This window comes from Pteronotus mesoamericanus, unplaced genomic scaffold, assembly GCF_021234165.1.
Source record: "Pteronotus mesoamericanus isolate MK-2021 breed Mesoamerican mustached bat unplaced genomic scaffold, CSHL_Meso_final contig_42, whole genome shotgun sequence".
NCBI classification, from domain to species: domain Eukaryota; kingdom Metazoa; phylum Chordata; class Mammalia; order Chiroptera; family Mormoopidae; genus Pteronotus; species Pteronotus mesoamericanus.
The window spans coordinates 8,575,200-8,593,917 of NW_026555157.1; the positions used below are offsets into that span (position 1 = coordinate 8,575,200).

General features: G+C 36.6%; 1 protein-coding gene across 1 annotated transcript in view; it reads left to right on the forward strand.

Moving 5' to 3' along the window:
* The first annotated feature begins 501 nt into the window (after nt 1-501).
* Nucleotides 502-18,718, forward strand: part of CBLB (Cbl proto-oncogene B) — a 207,846-nt gene continuing 189,629 nt past the window's right edge. Inside the window, exons 1-3 of the mRNA XM_054577335.1 lie at nt 502-607; nt 1,937-2,118; nt 15,590-15,840. Coding sequence (XP_054433310.1) covers nt 1,951-2,118; nt 15,590-15,840 — 419 coding nt within the window. The 5' untranslated portion in view covers nt 502-607; nt 1,937-1,950. The remainder of the gene's footprint in view (nt 608-1,936; nt 2,119-15,589; nt 15,841-18,718) is intronic.

Consider the following 18,718-nt stretch of genomic DNA (forward strand, 5'->3'; position numbering starts at 1 on the left):
GAAATTCTTCAGCCTGGGACACGCCCAGAGTAGAGAAGCAACACCCTCTCAGCCACTACTCTGTTGCTATGAAACAAAAGACTAGGAAGGTGAGCAAAGCAGGAAGTCCCGCCTTTTAGTCCCGGTTGGCTTGGGCTCCCGCTCCAACACTCACGCCCACCCGTCCAGTCCTTATTGGTCAGCTCCCTAGGGCGCTTGAATATTTTCTTCCATTTTTTTTCCTTTTTCACTTTCGTTCTCTGGTGAGTCCCGTACCCCCATTTCCCTCGGAGTCCCTTTTCACTTGGACCGTGCGGCCAGCGGGCCTTCCTTTGGGGCCATTGTGTACTGTGGAAGACGTGGACCGGGTGGTACTGCGAGTAGGACGAGCACCTCCCGCCCATTGGCGCCGCCCTCTGTCTGGCAGTGCAAGAGTTTAGGGGATTGGTCCATTCCGGCGAGACCCCGCCTCTGGCCCCGCCCCGCGCCTGGGTATCTGTGTGTGTAGCCTACGGGGGTGGAGTGTCCAGCGAGTGGTCTCCTCCTCCAGCTAAGTGCTGCTGCGGCGTCCCGCGGCCTCTCCGAGAGTCGGGCGGGAGGGGAGAGCGGGTGTCGATTGGTCTTAACGGTAATTGTTGCGTCTCCCCGTATCGGTGGTGCGTTGCTCCTTCCTCGGGAGCGTGCTTCTACGGCGATTGCTCCCTGCCCGGGCTACCCACGTACCGAGGGTTCGTGCGTGTAGAGTCGCACTCGTGCACACGCGTGCCTCTGGAAAGACACGGTGCCGAGAGGCCAGGAGGGAAGGGGGCACCGGGGAGGCTCGACGTTCCTTTCCGGCCAGGGGGCCCAGTGGCAGCCAAGCGCGGGCCACTGAGGAAGAGGGGACAGCCCCGGCTTCCAGCTGTCGTCGCCGCCGCAGTCACAATTTGAAGAGGGGTATTTAAAGACCGGAACCGGGCCGGGCCCTGGGAGGAGGAAGAGGGAGTAAAGCAAGACGGGCGGCTGGAGTCGCAGACGACCCCGGGAGGTGCGTCCACTCGGGAGCCGATCCCGGAGCGCCCTAGACGGATGGGGCTGGCGGGTGCCGGAGGCACGAGGGATAATTTGTCTTTTCTCCGTTCACCTTCCTCCTCAGCTAAGGTCCGAAAGTGGCAGGGGAGGGGCCTGAACAGGGAAGGGGGCACAGGCGTCCCGAAACAAAGCTTTGGACCGACCCCCCCACCCCACCCCCTTGGGTGAAATGAGAGGCTAGGAGCGAAAGAAGTGAACTCTTCTTTCTGTGCCCTCTATTGTCAATTTCTCACCCTCTTGTTTAAAATGAATTTTTGTTTGTTTGTTTGTTTCTTGGTTCTTTTGGCTCTTAACTTCAGGATAACCCCTCACCTCGTTGGTTTAAAGAATTGTATGTTCATATGTTTGTACTTAGTGGTTTTAGCGGGGAATATCCAAGTCCTAAGTCTTTGTTGACAACAGACGTGCCCTTATGCTTCTGTAGAAAAATCTTTACGTTTATGTAACTTGGTGAAATCCAGCAGAGGGAAAGGGCGGTTTTCAAGTGAGTCTCCCAAAAATGTTTCCAGGGGCTTCAGCTCTAGTATTTTGAAGCGGAATTTGAAGAGGGCAGGGAGGAGGAGAACATAATGTTCTTACCTAGTTGGAGGAAACCTATGTCAAGTTTTTTGTTGTTGTTTTGACTTGGGTGTTAATCAAGCCTTCGCTGCGTCTTTAACTCTTAGTGTTCCAAAAGCAAATCTAAGTTCATTGCTCCTAAACTTGAGTGTAGAGATTGAAAGTGCAAATTCATACTCTATGTAAAAGTTGAGTCTGGGACCCTGGATTTTGTTCTCACTGATGAAGGAGGATGTAGTATGTGCAAGTTAACCATATCAGTTTTCTGTTGGCTGAGTATTTTCATAACCAACTAACTTTTCTTTCTTTTAAATTTTCCTCTCAAAAGAACTAAGATTCCAGATGGCAAATTCTATGAATGGCAGAAACCCTGGTGGCCGAGGAGGACCACCCCGAAAAGGACGAATTTTGGGAATTATTGATGCTATTCAAGATGCAGTTGGACCCCCTAAGCAAGCAGCAGCAGATCGGAAAACTGTGGAGAAAACTTGGAAACTCATGGACAAAGTGGTAAGATTTGTCTGTGCCTGTAGTTGGCCCTATTCACCCTGAATATGGTTTCTCCAGTTTTATTTGTACTGCTAATTAATAATTATTGTTATGGCAACAATCTTTTGTATTAGATTGACCATTTTTCTTACATCCACTGTGTATTTTAAAATTTTGGATTCAGAACAAAGAGCTTTTTTCCCCTTTTGTCTTACTCTTCAAGGTTCCAAGTTTCTCTATATGACTCAGATATGCGAAGTTTTTAGTGTTGGCTGCTCTTTGTTGGTGCATGGCCATATAATACTATGGAAGTGTATGCTCTATCTGACGTGAAGTTGTGTTGCTATTAGATAACAAAAGAGTGCAAACAAGTAATTTAAAAAGTCTTTTATGGACCGCTTATGTATGGACAACCACAATGTATGATGCTGAGGATATTTGCAGGGGAAAAAGCAGATCAGTCCTTACATGAGGAAGCAGTATTTGAGAGAGTTTCCATTTTCGTCTTTGAGAATTCACCCTCATTAAGAAACTTTTTTGTTGTTAATGGGAGAGTTATAGTTTCTTTCATCTCTTCCATTTTGAAACAGGAAACCTTTTTGATTGCACATTGTTTATCATGAAAGGAAAATTTATGATGGAGGTGTGGGGCTGAGAGTATCAGAAACCTCTGTGGTTTCTGCATGTTGCTTTGAGATGAACTACAATTTCACAAGAAGAAATTAGGCCAGATGTCAAAACCAGAATTAATAGTTCTTTCTTTTGAAGCAGTAGTACTGTCCCCTAACATGTTGGTAGATGTTTTAGCATCTTATGGCTTTATTTGATAGATATGTGGGGCTTATCATAAATTTACTTGAGTCAGAGTTCTTGATATCTTTATAATTGCGGAAGTGGAGGTTTAAAAAAAGTATTCCTTTGTAGGGATATACTGAAACCTCCATAAAATCATGGTATCAGTTGCCTTTATTTTGGTTTGTAACTGTGTGCAAATATTTGCCACAAAAAGCCACTGCCAGTTGTATTAGCAAATATAAAAGGATGATAAGATTTACTTCATTTTCATTTATCCTTATGGAAAGTACAGATGGACAGATGAATGATAGGCTTGTCATTCTGTGACTGATGGTGCTAAATGCAGAGCCACAATATTTTTTGCCAGATAAGTATCCTTAGTTTGGGTTTAATTATGACCTATTTAAGCTTCTGCCAATTTATTCAAATTGTGATATTAAAGTGCTCCAGACAGAATGAAGTCATAGTGTCAGAACTACAACTTGCTGCTTGAGGTCAGATTTTGATTTTAGCATTGGGTACTTAAGAATGAGGAGTATGCAGTTGAAAAAATTGCATTTATTTGGCAGGCACAATACTAGCTGTCTTTGCTTTTCTAAAGAGGATGCAATTGAAGTCACTCTCATTGCCTAAATCATTATTTGGGCGTAAGAGAAGCAATGCAAGGTTTTTCTCTAACTTACCTGTTATTTGAGTGGGCAAAAAATGGGTCGGGTTCTCTCAAGGAGTGCTCCTCCCACTCTACCTGCTTCTTTGAATGGTCAGAATTTGTACAGAACATCAAATGAAAAAGATTTATGTACGAAGTGGTGAGCTATAGTTAATATAAAATTATTTTTGCAACATTAAAAATGTGTGCATAGTTGTGGTCTGTAATGGATTATTAACATAAGTTTTATCCACTTTTATTTATTTCATCATGGGTGATGGTAAGATAGATGGGTATTTGATAGTGAAGCTTCTGCCATTGTTTATTTTATTAACCCTTTTGTGGATTTGGGTGTAACCTCTCCATTTGAGAAACTTGAGTTGCAAGGAAGTCTATCTCAAGTCTCTACTTCGTGGAATGTGGGTGCGGGTATTGGAAAAGGTGCATTATATAGTTTTACCCCATTTGTCTTCATTATTTGTCAATGATGAAGTTGTTGTGTTTACTTATGAATGTGTTTGTGGGCTTTGTGGGGGGAAATGACATAAATCATTATAAAAGAGCTCAGTATGTTTGTTACTTTTCTATCACATAGTAATAAAAGGCATTGATAATTACTAATTGAAAATATATTGTATTTAATTGTATAATGTAGAAGCATTCCCCAATGTATTTATCTTTTTGTCCTTCTTTGTCAGTGGTGAAGGAAGTGGTTCATAATCTCAACATTGTCCTAGTGATCATATCAGGAACTTTATTATTAATCCAAAAGTTGAACCCTTGACACATTACCTGTTTTGTTAAACAACTGCTATAGTATGGTTTAACTATTATAATGAAGTTATAAAGTTATTCAATAGCATGAATAACAGAAAATCCTAATTTCAGGTCTAACTGTTAGTTATGTAAAAGGCAGGGTTAAGTGTTTAGTTAGCATTTTTTTCTTTATAAAGCCTCTTCAAGGGCACATCTTAGAAGTGTAAATAACAAAATATGCTTTAAGTTCAGTCTGTGTCACCTACATACACAGTAAGATAACTTATTTACAGGAGATATGAAGCAGTCCAGTAACTGTGTAGTTTTACCATACCTTGGCCTATAGAATTTAAAATGGTCAACTGAAATTCCAGTTCCAACTAATTGTTATATTTTCAGAAGGAAGGCTTTCTATACAAGGTCACTGAGAGTTGGAGGAGTTAATTGCTCAATGTGTTCCTTACAACATGTAAAATGTTTTGTAACAAAACTTCAGTTGTATCGAATTAGCATAGTAAATTTACTGAGAAAAAGAATAATAGCATATCCCAAAGCATCTGGTACTTTCTGGCCTTAGCTCTGTCAGTGTGAGTCACTAGCTGACCCCAAACTCTTTCAAGTGAGTTCATGTCTCTTTGATACAGTGATAGAACTATTATCTGGGTTCAGATATACTGAAATGTTCAGTCTGTTCCAAAGCTGTTGCAGAGATGAGGTTTCTTAAACACTTACTAAACATTTACTGAGGGCCTGCTATGTTCCTACTAAGTACTGAGGATGTAGAGGTAGGTGAGATATAATAACTCTGCCCTTGACCTGTCAAGGAATTCAGAGGCCAGCATCAGAGCCAGGCATAAAAATGGGTAATTGCCATGTAGTACGGGAAGGCTGTAATGCAGATTTAGGCAGAGTACAGTGGGAGCTACGCAGAAAACAACCACCTTGTTTTCTGGCCACTGTTCAGACAGTTGTCTGTCTGGATTCTGCTGGACCCTGCCTTTAGGGACAGCATTATTGTACTCTTGTTGGATACGCGTATGCTGAAGTGAGGGTAAGGAAATGATTGCTAATCAGTATGGTAGGAATGATAATTTATTAATGTGAGGTTCCTGAGCATGATTTTCACAAGCGTGATAGAAAATGGAGGAAACAATTTTCTATCTAATAGATACTAAATGTACTGAGCATATGTGGCCATTCAGGAAATTAAAAAATAATTAATTGAAGCCTAAGAGCAAAGCACATTGAGTACCTGCCTGCATTTTTGTCTTGCTGTCCTTGTCATTTATTTGAAATTACATTACTGAGTTTTAAAAGCCTTTAAAAAGTTATGCTAAACAGCCGTTTGTGCTTTTTACCCTCAGTACATTTTAGTGTATTAGTCAAGTTTGGAATAAAATTCATTCTTTATCTTTATAACTTCATCGTGACCATAATATATTTGAAAGTTTGTCAATCAAAGAAGCTTGGATTATATATAACTATTTGTTGGGTTTAAGACTATCATCTTCCTTGGGCCCTTGGGACAGGGAATACCATTCATTTAAATAATTCTTCGCATACTTTCTTTTCCTTAGTGAAGCTGTTCTGTTAGCAGAATCATGGGGCCTGGTAGGTTTAGATAGATGATAACATGAAATGTCTGGGCAATTTTGTTTAGTACAGGGTTGGGTTTTGAATTTGTGCTTAAATAAATGAATTGATTCCACAGTTTGCTACTGTCACTTTTATTTTTTTTATTTAGTTTTATTTTTTTAAAAAAATTATTGAATTTATTGGGGCGACAGTAGTTAATAAAATTTAGGTTTCAGGTGTACAATTTATACTACATCACCTGTATATTGTATTATGCATTCACCACCCAAAGTCAAATGTTTCATCACCATTTATCCCTCTTTACCATCTTCCATGTCCCCTGACCCCTTCCCCTCTGGTAATCACCATATTGTTGTGTGTGACTATGAGTGTTTTTTTCCCTTAATCCCATCACCTTTTTTACCCAGCCCCCAAAGCCCCCTTCCCTCTGACAGCTGTCAGTCTGTTCTCAGTATCCATGAGTCTAATTCTATTTTGTTTGCTTATTTTGTTCATTAGATTTCACATATAAGTGAAATCATATGATACTTGTCTTTTTCTGACTGGCTTATTTGACTTAGCATAATGCCCTCCAGGTACATCCATGCTGTGTTACCTATCATTTTTAGGAAAAGCTTTTGATAAAATAAAAATAAAAAATTTAAAGCAAGCCTCCCAAGAGTTACTTTGGCTTATCCTTGTCAGACAGGGCATACGTGTAGCAAACGCCTTAAGTAGTTAGTACTATTTTAACTGGTATAAAATTGTAGTCATCCAGATTTTGAATCAACTAACTTTATTTCAGAGTTGCTTTATATACTGCTTATTGATTTTTTCTTTCATTTACTACATCTGAACTGTAGAGAGAGATTCATAATTAATCATATTATCCTGTAAAATGTAGTAAGTGCTGTAATATGTGAGGTAGCGTGCAGTGGAGGCCAAAAGTTGATACAGAATGCAGCATGGTGGAGGTGCAGTCCAACTATTAATTTGTATGTTTTGGGTTCCAGTGAGGTAGAGGGTATATTAGGTTGAAGGAATAATAGATAAAGGGAGATTGTGGAGGGAGAGAAGGTATGTTAGCCGAAAAAGAAGGGGCTTTACCACTCTATCAAGGAATTTGAACTTTATTATGCAGACAGAGAACCACTGAAGTCTTTGAGCAGAGAAAAAGTCAAGGCCATGGTGTGACAGATTACTCTCTTGAATCTACAGAGGAGGATTAGAAGAAAAGGAACTTAAATGTAGGAATAATAACCAAGAGAAATTAAAACAGACTGTACAAGAAATACTGAAGGGCTAAGCTAGAGAATTGACATTACGTTTGGCAAGTATTGGTTCAAATGTGGGAGGCATTTTGGAGGTAAACTTCACAGGTCCTGCTGACCCTTTAGATATAGAGAATGAGAAAGAAGGTGAAGTGAAAGTGACTTTTGAGGTTTTCAGCCTAGTTGACTCTGAAGGCAGTGATGCCCTTAATGATATAAGGAACATAGGAAGGAAAAGAGGAAGCGTGGGAGTTGGTGCATGATAAGTTTGTTTTTGACCATGTTGAGTTTGACATGCCAGAGTGAAATACATTTTTTTCTTTATTTTTTTTGTTTACACTATTACAGATGTCCCCAAGCAACCCCCCCGCCCCCCACCACCTTCTCCAAGTCCCTGGCCCCCCTTACCTCTGGCCATTAGAGTAAAATATGTTTTGAAGTCTGTATTGTACTGAAGAAAATTGAGTGTGCAGTTCAAGAAAAGTTGAAACTAGAGAGATGTTTGGTAGATATGCGAATAGAGGTAGCATTTCAAGTTATAGAACTGCAAGAGGTTTGCAAGGCAAAGTAGAAGATGAGAGTCAGAGAGAAAGTCAGGGATCGGAATTTTTGGCTGTATGTCATTTTGTACCTGTATTTAGATAGCAATGAGGGAATACGAATCTCTTAAAGAACAGTGAGGAGAGAGGTAGGAAAAGAATTAGAGCATTTGATTTCTTGGGTAGAGACAACTTCAATAAGGAGATAGTTTCAAATTTTGAGAAAATCAAATTCAAGTGGAGAAAACTAGATAGGATGCAAATTTAAGAGGTCATTGAATTTCACGAGTAGAGGCCACTGGCGATCTTTCAGAGTAGTTTCACTTAGGTGATGGGGGCTTGATTAAAAAGAATGTGTGGATTCTTTTAAAATTTTGACAACTAGTGAAGGAAGGAAGTTACAATAGCTTAAAGGTTTGAACAGAGCATAACTGTTTGTGTGTAGGTGCTATCAGAGACTTAGCTGATTGTGGGGAAGGGATGTAGGTAAGGGCCCATTTCAGATGTAAATGAAATAGAAACAATTGATAAATTGGCAGTGTTGATGACCAGGGTGGAAGGGAAAGGCTAACAACAAGTAAAAGACTGAACTCTTGGTAGATCACTAACTTCCAGTTAGACAGAAGGAAAATAAGGAAATAAACAGAGATGTTTTGAAGGAATTTATAAATTTTATGTTGGGTTTGCAGGAAATGATTTAAGGTATAACATTTGTAATGTTAAGCCATGTTTTAAAATTGTATGTTATAGAGTAAACTATATATATTTTAACCAGTCTTCTAGCAGTTAAGTGGGTCAATAAGTAAAACATTGACATGGAAATCATTTCTTACCTTGTACATTAAGATCATCTTAGAAGCAAGCTGTGACTTACATGATGCCAGGATGCTATCTTTATCTTTGCTGCTTGGGCATATATTTAAGAATTTTAAATATTTTTTCAATATTTGTAAGTTGCTGATTTTTTCCCTAGTAATGATAAAAACATTTTGAAAATATCTGATTAAACTTTTAGCTCTCTAACATGTTAATACTAAAATAATGGCTAAGCTCACTCATATTATCTTCCAATAGCAATAACAAAAATAATTATTAAATTAAATATATTGCCTGTTAAAAATTTTATGTCAGCATCGTTGGGGAAAAGCCCCAGCTGTCTAAATTGAAGATCAGTTCTGAAGAACTGACAGGTAGCCTTATTCAAATTCATATGAGCTTTAATAGGAGAAACTTACATACCCTGGGGCAGAGCAGCTGCTCTCAGTGGTGGCCTATGGGAAGAATCCACACCCCTCCCAGGACAGGATCCCTTTTTAAAGGGGTTTAATCGTGAAGCCATATGGTGGGCTCTCACTTAGACCACCAGAAAAAACAATGTATACCTCAGCTAACAGATGACATCAGACAGTTATCCTGCTCTGTACATTCATTAGCTTCCTTCCTGGGACGTTTGTCTTTGGGCAGCATTCCGATTTTCTGAGTAGTCAGCCAAGTCTGAGGCTATAGAGAGTTAAGAGTCCATCATTTCCCAGATGCCTTTGCTGCTGGAGCCATATTATATCTAATGTTAGTTCCCCTACAAGGACATACTCTGGAGGACTGCACTGGGCTTATTAGCCTTATTTGTAGCTTTCCTGCACAAGCATTCCATACCTTTAAAGAGTTTCAACGTAGTATGAAGAACTTCAGGAAGTAAAAGAACTCTTAATGATCAACAAAATGGTCAATGCCTTTGGTCTAATTCTTGCACCTTTGTAAAACATGAAGGGATTTTGCTGTGTTGTAGTATAATATAAACTAGGTAAGGGGAAGAAATAATAAAAAGTAGCGAGTGTCAACCATGTGCAAGGTTTTGTGCAGAGCAGTACACATTTCCTCTTCTAAGAATTAGAACATCCTAAGAGGTTTCTAGAAGAAGAAACTGACCCAAGGTTGTAAAGCTACTAAACGGCAGGGCCACATCCTAGTTTTGATTGATTCTAATGCCTGTGTTCATAGTATGCACATTCAAGCACACTGCTCTATGGAGTAATGTGACTCTGTCTCTTTCCATGAGAAGTAAATCAAACGTATCTTTGTCCCTTAGTTTTGATATGATAAAATTCTTCTCCAAACTTTGTACTCAATTTTAGACAGGTTTATTCAATCTATTGTAGACTTCTATTTCTACTATTAGCTTACTTCTGAGAGGTTCTTCCTTCGTTCCTTTCCTTTTACTCCTCCTTCCCTTCATCAACTATTTATTGCACATTTATACACAAGATTGTACATTAGGTGATATAGATAGACCAGTGAGATATACGTATATACTCCATCCTTAAGTAAATTCCATTCTTATTTGGAAGAAAGATTGTGAGCAAATGAGTACACAACTGGCTTTTTAATTACAACTAGTCAGTTATTCAGTGGAGCTTCCTATATCTGTCTTCTAAAGACACTTTCCTTGAAAACCACAAAGGAATTAGTAGTTTCCTTCAAATCCTACTATAATCAATAAACTGGACTCATAACTGGTTTTATATGCTACCTGTGTTGTTTACCCAACTGATATTCTGTGTAGGAAGTTTTTATTATTTTTATACTTTTTACATTTTTATATTTTACATAGTTTTGCACTTTTGTGTAGTGATGACTTGCCAATTTCAAATGGAAAGAACCCAAACTACTCATAGATGCTTTTTAAAAATCATGATGATGTATTTTTATGTAACTGCAGTAAAGAACCTCTTACAACATTTACTTAAGAAGCAGAGATAAGGCATTCTTTCAGGCTTTCTGTATTGTCTTTAAAAATGGGGTATTTTGCTTCATGGGTACATTACTTGCTTTAATATAACTAAGTGCTCCATGAAGTGAGATGTGTTTCATAATGAAATTCTGCTATAGTATAGATGCAGTTCCTTCTTGATGATGAAGTTTCCATTTGCTTCAGTAGACTTTCTTTCATATGTTTTAGGGGCTGGCTTGAACCTTGTTTGCAGGAACTGTTAGGTGGTCTAATACCTCTTTGGTATGTTTTGGCTGGAAATTTTAATTAAGGCACAATCAGGAAGTTCTTTAAATGCAAGAGTGTTCCAAGAATAATTAAGAAGTTCTTTAAATGCAAGAGTGTTCCAAGAATAATTAATGGTTTTGAAAATTCTAGTATATTCGTTAATATTTGTGCTTTTGCTTTGGTATAGCTGAATATACACACACACACACACAACTATACACACACATAATGTATGTACTTATAAATTCATGTGTTTACTGACATATATAGTATTATAGATAAGACATATTTTTATATACGTTAAACAGTGCATATATATACAGAGAGGTCTGCTTAAATGTCTTTAAATACATTTAAATAAATACACCAGGCAATTATATAATGTAATGGAGAGAGTGCCTGGCTCTTAAGTCTAGGCATCAGAGTTCTGAGCGGTAAATTCAACTAGGTTCCATTTCTGTGTTTTAGTATTGTCATGTCAAAAAGAGGGAGTGGGTCTTGGTGGTCTCCAAGGTTGTCTTTAGAGAGCTCTAAAACCTTTTGAGTCAATGACTATAATAGAATTTTTAGCCCAATTCCAATATTCTTTTGCCTTTTAGTTCAAAAGCAAAGAGGAACATTGCTAATGAACCAATCCTTTTATGTAGCAGTCAGTGCCCTAAAAATTTTATTATGTATTATGTGACTGAAGATTGGTTCTTTGTATAAGCTCTTCTGGGTTGGGACCAACTTTCATTCTAGGGAGTAACTTACGTATTTCTAGAAGAGGTCTACGGTGCTTGAATCTGAACTTGAACCTTGTGGTGAGCTTGATTTTTCTCCTTAATACACCAGTTTTTGAAAAGCAATTTTTCTTTCCCTGGCTTTCACAGTTTCTTGCACATTGCAGGCACTCAATAAATATTTATTGAATTGAATTGAATTTGACCTGCTTTGGAGGCATAGTCCTGGTGTAGGGTTATTCATTTTCAGCAGGAGCTGTCATAAATCACAGAGTTTAGTACTAATGCACCTGATGAACTGCATGCAGCGGCATGTGGTAGTCTGGCATTGTATGTAAATTTGCACCTTCCCAAGTGCAAATTCAGAAAACTGTGACCTAAGGGGCCTTGGTGAACTGAGTCTAGCCTATTTTAAATATATTTGTACCACTCACCCATTGGTTTCCTGTGTCCCCACCTTTTTGAATGAATGCTCTGATTCTGCTCTTCACACACCCTACACTCTGGTGTAGGCCTTTCAAGCCTTTGCACATACCCCTTTTCCTGGAATATTCCTTTTACAAATTCAGGTATGCCTTTCCTAACACTCCCGTGTATATACAAGTGAGCTGCCTCATTTCTCCTCTAGCACTTTGTCCATTCCTTTTTTGCCGTACCCAAATTCTCCTGTAATTCTTTTTTAAGCCACTAGTCTTTTTCACTAGAAAATTGGAGAACAGGTCTGTGATTTATTTCTTTCTGTATTCCCTAGGGCCTGAAACAATGCCTGACACAAACATTTGTAGAATTAAAAAGTCAGTCCTGAAGTTCATGTAAATTTGCAAATGGAATAAAATAAAAATGTAAATGAGTTTTACTAGAAATCATCAATTACATGCCTGATACTAATTAAATTGTGATATAGTTAGAAAGAAGATCAGCCTGAGATTCAGATGATGCAGGCTCTTGTGTTGGATTAATGACTTTTTAATAGTCCCTTAATCTTTGTAGTTCTTAGTTTCTTTATCTGAAAATGAATGGATTGGACAGGATCTTTACTAAGATCCCTTCGAGCAAGAATTACATTGCTCCTAAGTTAATTATAGAGAACTAGGTCTCTTCTGCCAGACTCCTTGAGGCAGGAAGTATGTTCTAATCATCTTTAATTTCCTGGCACAAAGCTTAGTACCTGGTATATAGTATTTATTCAAACAATGTTAATAAAGCGATAAATTCCCAGGAGTATTATGATTTAAATAAAGTGAGAAAAAGGTCAGGTAGATAATAGTAAATTAACAATGTGTAACATTTAAAAGAGTCTTTATAGTTATTTGGAATGTCTGGAAAAAGTACCTGAGAGAATTTTTTTTTTGAATTGTGGTTTTCTTGGCCCTGGGAGAAGTTTTTTATTTATCAGTTAAAATATTCAACAGTAGAGGAAATGGATTTGAAACTGCCTAGTCCCCCAACTACAGGTTAATAATTTATCAATCTGTGACATGTACCAAGTTTTATGTTGCTGAAATTAAACTGCTCCTGCTATAGGATGTTGGTAGTAATATATTTGAAAATTGTGCATACTTGTTATACTATCTTTCAGTTTTAAGAATTGAAAAACTACATCCTGTTCCAACCAGGATTTGTTAAATCATTGACATATTTGTGACAACATTAGTCTTTAGTGGAGAATGAATGTCCCTGATTATATCAAAATATCACAAAAATGAAGTGTAAAAAAAGTTTCATTGGCCCTTTTAAGTGTCCTTTTGTGAAAATTTGGCATCTTTTGAGAAATTATTTGCTGTCTCAACCTTTCTATTTCTTTATAAGATCAAAATATTGTTTTTACATTTAAATTATGCCTATACCTTTGGGTTATAGATTTGAATAACAGTATAATTTAATCATGAAAATAAGGAAGTAATATAATCATACTATTTATGTATAATTTATATATATTTTATATATATAATTCCAGAATCAACCAACCAAGCCATCCATATTTCTATTTTACTTCTGTGCGCGCGCTCTCTCTCTCTCTCTCTCTATACTATATACTATATATATATATACACACACTATATATATATATATACTATATATATATATATATATACTATACATATATATACACTAGACAATTCTGTTTCAGGCACTGTATACAAAAAAGAAGAAGAAAATGAAAGTGCCTTCAGTGAATGTGAGAAATTATTGTCTTAAATTAGGGGCGGATGCTTGATAGTTTGAACAAGATTTTTCTTCACACACACAAAAAATTGTATGGTTACTTATTAAAGAATGCAAGTGACACAATTTTTTTCTTTTGTTGTTTCCTCAGTTTTTTATTTGTGATTCTTGAAAGTGTTATTGTTCAACTGCTTTCTATTTGGCCCAGGCACTTTTATGAATACCCAGCAGTGGTTCCATGTTTTGGAGAACCTGAATTTTGGAAAGATCTTTTTAATAAAAAAGAATACAAATACTAAAGTATAAATACAAAATTGGGTATGAGAGTAACTTTTCTTAAAACAGTAAAGTTACAACAAGTTATACTTTAAAAATATGATAAATCCATGAACATCAGGGAATCTCAACTCTGTGCATTTTATATTTTGATTCTCTTCTGTTGTCCACATATACTTCCAGTTCTGGGTACCACTGGAAGTATATGTGGACATTCAAATTACCAGATTTGATCCGGACCTCCCTCCTCCCCTGCTGGGCTAGTCAGCACTGTGGCCACTTGAAGTATTAAGCCATTCTTGCATCACAACTGCTGACAATAATTTAACTAGTTCCAGAAACGAGTGTGTACTTCACATATACCTTTCACTAAAACTAAACTAAATGTATCTCCAGCTCAAATTCTAGTTAGCCAGATTCTGAAAATGCCTGTGACTACTCCAGCAGCACCCAATAGAAAGAAAAGGAAATGTGATGGAAGTAAAGCCGCATGAGAAAAAGACAGCATGTTAACCAATTGCATTTAAGTTATCTTGCTCTTGAAAATTTTATATTAAACAAAATATTAAGGCCTTTAAGAGTTAAGTGTCCGAGGGACCCTGAAGTTTACACTTTGCTAGTTTCTCAGTAAATCTGCCTGTATTTGTGTGTATTGTGCATTTTGTAAGAGTGTGCACCTTCACGCTATGTATGGTCTTATGCCATTCCCAGTGATTTCATTAAATAATTAATTGGATGGTTTATTATGCCCTATTTCAAGGGGTAAGAATGAGATATGTTAATTTTGATCAAATCACATGAACATGTGGAAGTGAATATAGTAGTTGAATCACTATCTTTTCTTGCTAGCAGAAGGTATTTTCAGTTCTGCAGGCAGCCCTGAACACCCCAGTGGCTGTGTGGCACCTGAATGACTGAACCGTTATGCTGTAACACAGGCTTGTAGGCATGGGACATGCTCTGGGGAGGTAGGAAAGACTCGTTCTAACCTGACACTTATTTATTACTTAATAACTCAGTCATTAAAATTGTGCCTCTTTGTTTTATTCTCTTCAGGGTGAGAAACAATATACCAAAACATTAATTAAAATCAATGACAGCATTTTAGCTGGAAGTTCAATGTAGTAAAATAATGCAAAAATATGAGACTGGTTACCAGTAGAAGAGGCTCATTTCCTCATTTTTATTTAAAATGGTGACTTAGTGGTATACAATAACTAGCATCCTGAAATTCTTTTAAGCCATGAACAATAAAATGTTGTAGAAGAGAGAATGAAATCTTAGGGGTTGAAAGTAAAGATATGACATAAAAAAATCAAGCAAAAAACAAACTCATGGAAACAGATAACAGTATGGCGATCCCCAGAAGGAAAGGAGGGTGGCGGGAGGTAGAAGAGAGCAAAGGGGCAATGAAGGGTGATGGAAAGAGACGGCCTGCAGTGGTGAACACACGGTACTATGTAGATGATATATTACAGAGTTGTAGGCCGGAAACATATATAATTTTATTAACCAGTGTCACCCCAATAGGTTCAATTAAAAAAACCGAACAGGAGGAGAAGAAATAGGATTTAATTGTATTAAGATAGATGCAGATATTTGTCAGCTCTTTGTAGGCTGGTGTTAATAATTTTAAGATCAAAATTTATATTATGGAAAGTGAAGAAATAGTACATAGTTTACTAAGTTTCTCTGAAAGAATGTATTGTAGTTCATATGAAATGTTTTATTTTTGTTTTTGTTTTTAGGTCAGACTGTGCCAAAATCCCAAACTTCAGTTGAAAAATAGCCCACCATATATACTTGATATTTTACCTGACACATACCAGCATTTGCGACTTATATTGAGTAAATATGATGACAACCAGAAACTTGCCCAGCTCAGTGAGAATGAGTATTTTAAAATCTACATTGATAGTCTAATGAAAAAGTCAAAACGGGCCATAAGACTCTTTAAAGAAGGCAAGGAGAGGATGTATGAAGAGCAGTCGCAAGACAGGTAAGAATATTTCAGATTTCATTTCTTGGTGTTAAGGTCATTTATGTTGCCTTTTGTTTCATAGGTAGCATAAATATCACCATGTGTTTGTTTATGGGGAAATGTCATTTCACTTGTGTGTGCACTTTATTTACATTATTTAAATCTTGTAGTTTTACATAAATTTATGATAGTAGCTAGTTTGTGAGACAGTGTTTTTATATTTTTAATTTTGTTTTTTATAGCATTTTTAGATTTTCAGAAAAATATATGGAAAGTACAAAGTTCCCATATACTCTTCCCCCTCCTCATGCAGTTATTCCTATTGTTACTATCTCGTGTTGTGTGCTACCAGTATTGATACAGAATTATTAACTAAAATTCATAATTTATATTAGGGTTCATTGCTCTAAAAATGCCCTGTGCTCCTCCTCTCTATGTTTTAGCCTTATTGGAATATCATATAGTTTAAACCATGTAATGTAATACTTTCAGACTGGCTTCATTCACTTAACAATAGCTTGATAGCTCTTTTACTTTTATCCCTGAAAAATACTAATTACAAGGGCATACTACAGTTTGTTTATTCATTTACCTGTTGATGGACATCTTGGTTCCAAGTTTTGACAGTTATTGATAAAACTCCTATACATATTCATATGCAGGTTTTAGTGTAGACATAAGATTTTAGCTCATTTGAGTACATACCTAGGAGCATGATTGCTTGATCTTACGGTAATCCTATGTTTAGCTTTGTAAGAAACTCCCACACCTTCTTCCAAAGTGACTGTAACATTTCGCATTCCCACAGGCAATGAATGAGGGTTCCTATTGCTCCATATCCACCAGTATTTATATTGCAGACAGTGTCTTTAAGACAGAGTCTCGATTGAATGCATGGGTGTCATAGATGTGGATGGGAGTTGTACAAAAGCTTCAGCTCTCTTATACTTGTCTGTATAGTGAGAAACTGGACTGATGTGGCAGAGGCTGACGTGACATCAACTGATTCCTTATTTTTGTAGCCATATTCTTGACTTAGAAACTCCTCATTAAAGCTTGTTGAGCTAATTCAATTTTAAATTTTATGGTCTGTCTTAAACCAAATAAAATAACAAAGTTTGTTTTTTTTTTTTTAGTTGTGCGGTATTTTAAATATATCTAAAATATACACTGATAGTGATAATTTACTTAGATTTCCAAACTGAAAAACAAATATGGTATTAATTTAAATATATAATATCTTAACATAGTTTAGTTGAACTTCAGTTTAAGATACTTAACCTCTCTGGATTTTAGTTTACTTTTATATATAGGAAAATCTATGAGAAACCTCTAATGTTTCAGCTTGGAAAAACTAACCTAATGAAACATAGGATTGTATAAGAGAAAATTCAGTTATCAAGGTATGCAGACTCTGAAGTTGTCTGTGAAACAAATAATGCTGAGTGAGTAAACCTATCCAATTCAAATGTAGAAAAACCCTCTGCCAAATGTAAAATTCCATAAAGGTTTACTTATTTAAAATTTGCTCTATAAATTAGTGATGAGCCCCAACATAATCATAGGAGTCTAACTAGCTATCTAACTGTGGGTTTATCACTTAATATTCTTGGACCACAATTTACACATCTTGAGGGTGGTGAATCTTCCAGTTGCCTTTTAGCTTCAAAGCAATAAGACTTTTTCCAGGACTACCCAGGGGCGTTTGGATTGCTACAAGGAGCTGGAAGAAAGGTAGAGACCTATCATAGCGATTGTTTCTTCTTAGAGACCTTCCAAGAATGGCCAAGATGATGCAAAGCCAGATGTTTGTTTAAAACTGTATTTTCACTTTGTAGTTCTTACATTGATCTAATAAAACTAAGTTGTTTTAGAAACATTTTTATAGTTCTTACTCAGATTTAGTAGCCCTGAAATTCTTTCTGGTCCAGTAAGGTAATCCATTACCTTTTACATTTTAGGCTATTAGGACAATGAGAAGGTTGTAACTCTAGGTCTAGGAATTTGATTGATACAATGTTTTAATTGGATGTAGTAATATATGATGTGGTATACTTGTATCCCACTTTTACATCTTCTATAGTAACAAGAAACATTTTATAACTCATTAGATGTCTTGTAACAACAATTTCATTTATAAATTTTGATATTTTTGGGTTTTTATGTGGGAGCATGTCATGGGGGATGTTAAAAATTTTGGTTGATTTTATGGAGATTTCTATAGATGATGATAGATTGCATAAAGCTGACTGATTATGTTGAGACTACTCTTTAAATTTTGTTTTAAGTACATTTTGTCACTCTCCTAAATTCAACCCTAAGACAAAGTTTATTAGTTTTTTTGCGGATATAGCATTCTTCATTGGATTTTACTGTTGTCCATGTCCCATATTCTGATAGTGCTCTGAGGCCAGCTGTATTTATGCAAAACTTGTATTTGGTAAATATATAGTCATAATTTATAATGTACCATTCTTGGTACACCATAACAAAGACATAGATTTTTGGTTTATCTTTTTTTTGGTAGTAGTGTGCTTTTACACATTCACTTCCAGGTTCCCCTAGGATTCCAAATGCAAACTGAGGCTAAAGTGTGCCATTGAATTTGGAGCTTCCGGGCATTTTGCCCTATAGACTACAAAAGAAACTTATTAAAATGTTATGGTTGACAGGCAACAGTATTATATTTAGTAGAGAGACTGTTATCTAACATGTATGACACTACATGTTAGTACTACATGTATTATTGAGAATATTATAAATTTTCTGAATAATCTTTTTAAAAAAATTCTGCAAATAATCACTGAGGATATTAGTATTATTGTTAAAAATGAAGGACAGTAATAGTACAAATAGTAACTTGGAGTTCATTGATTACACCAGTATTTTCTCTAGT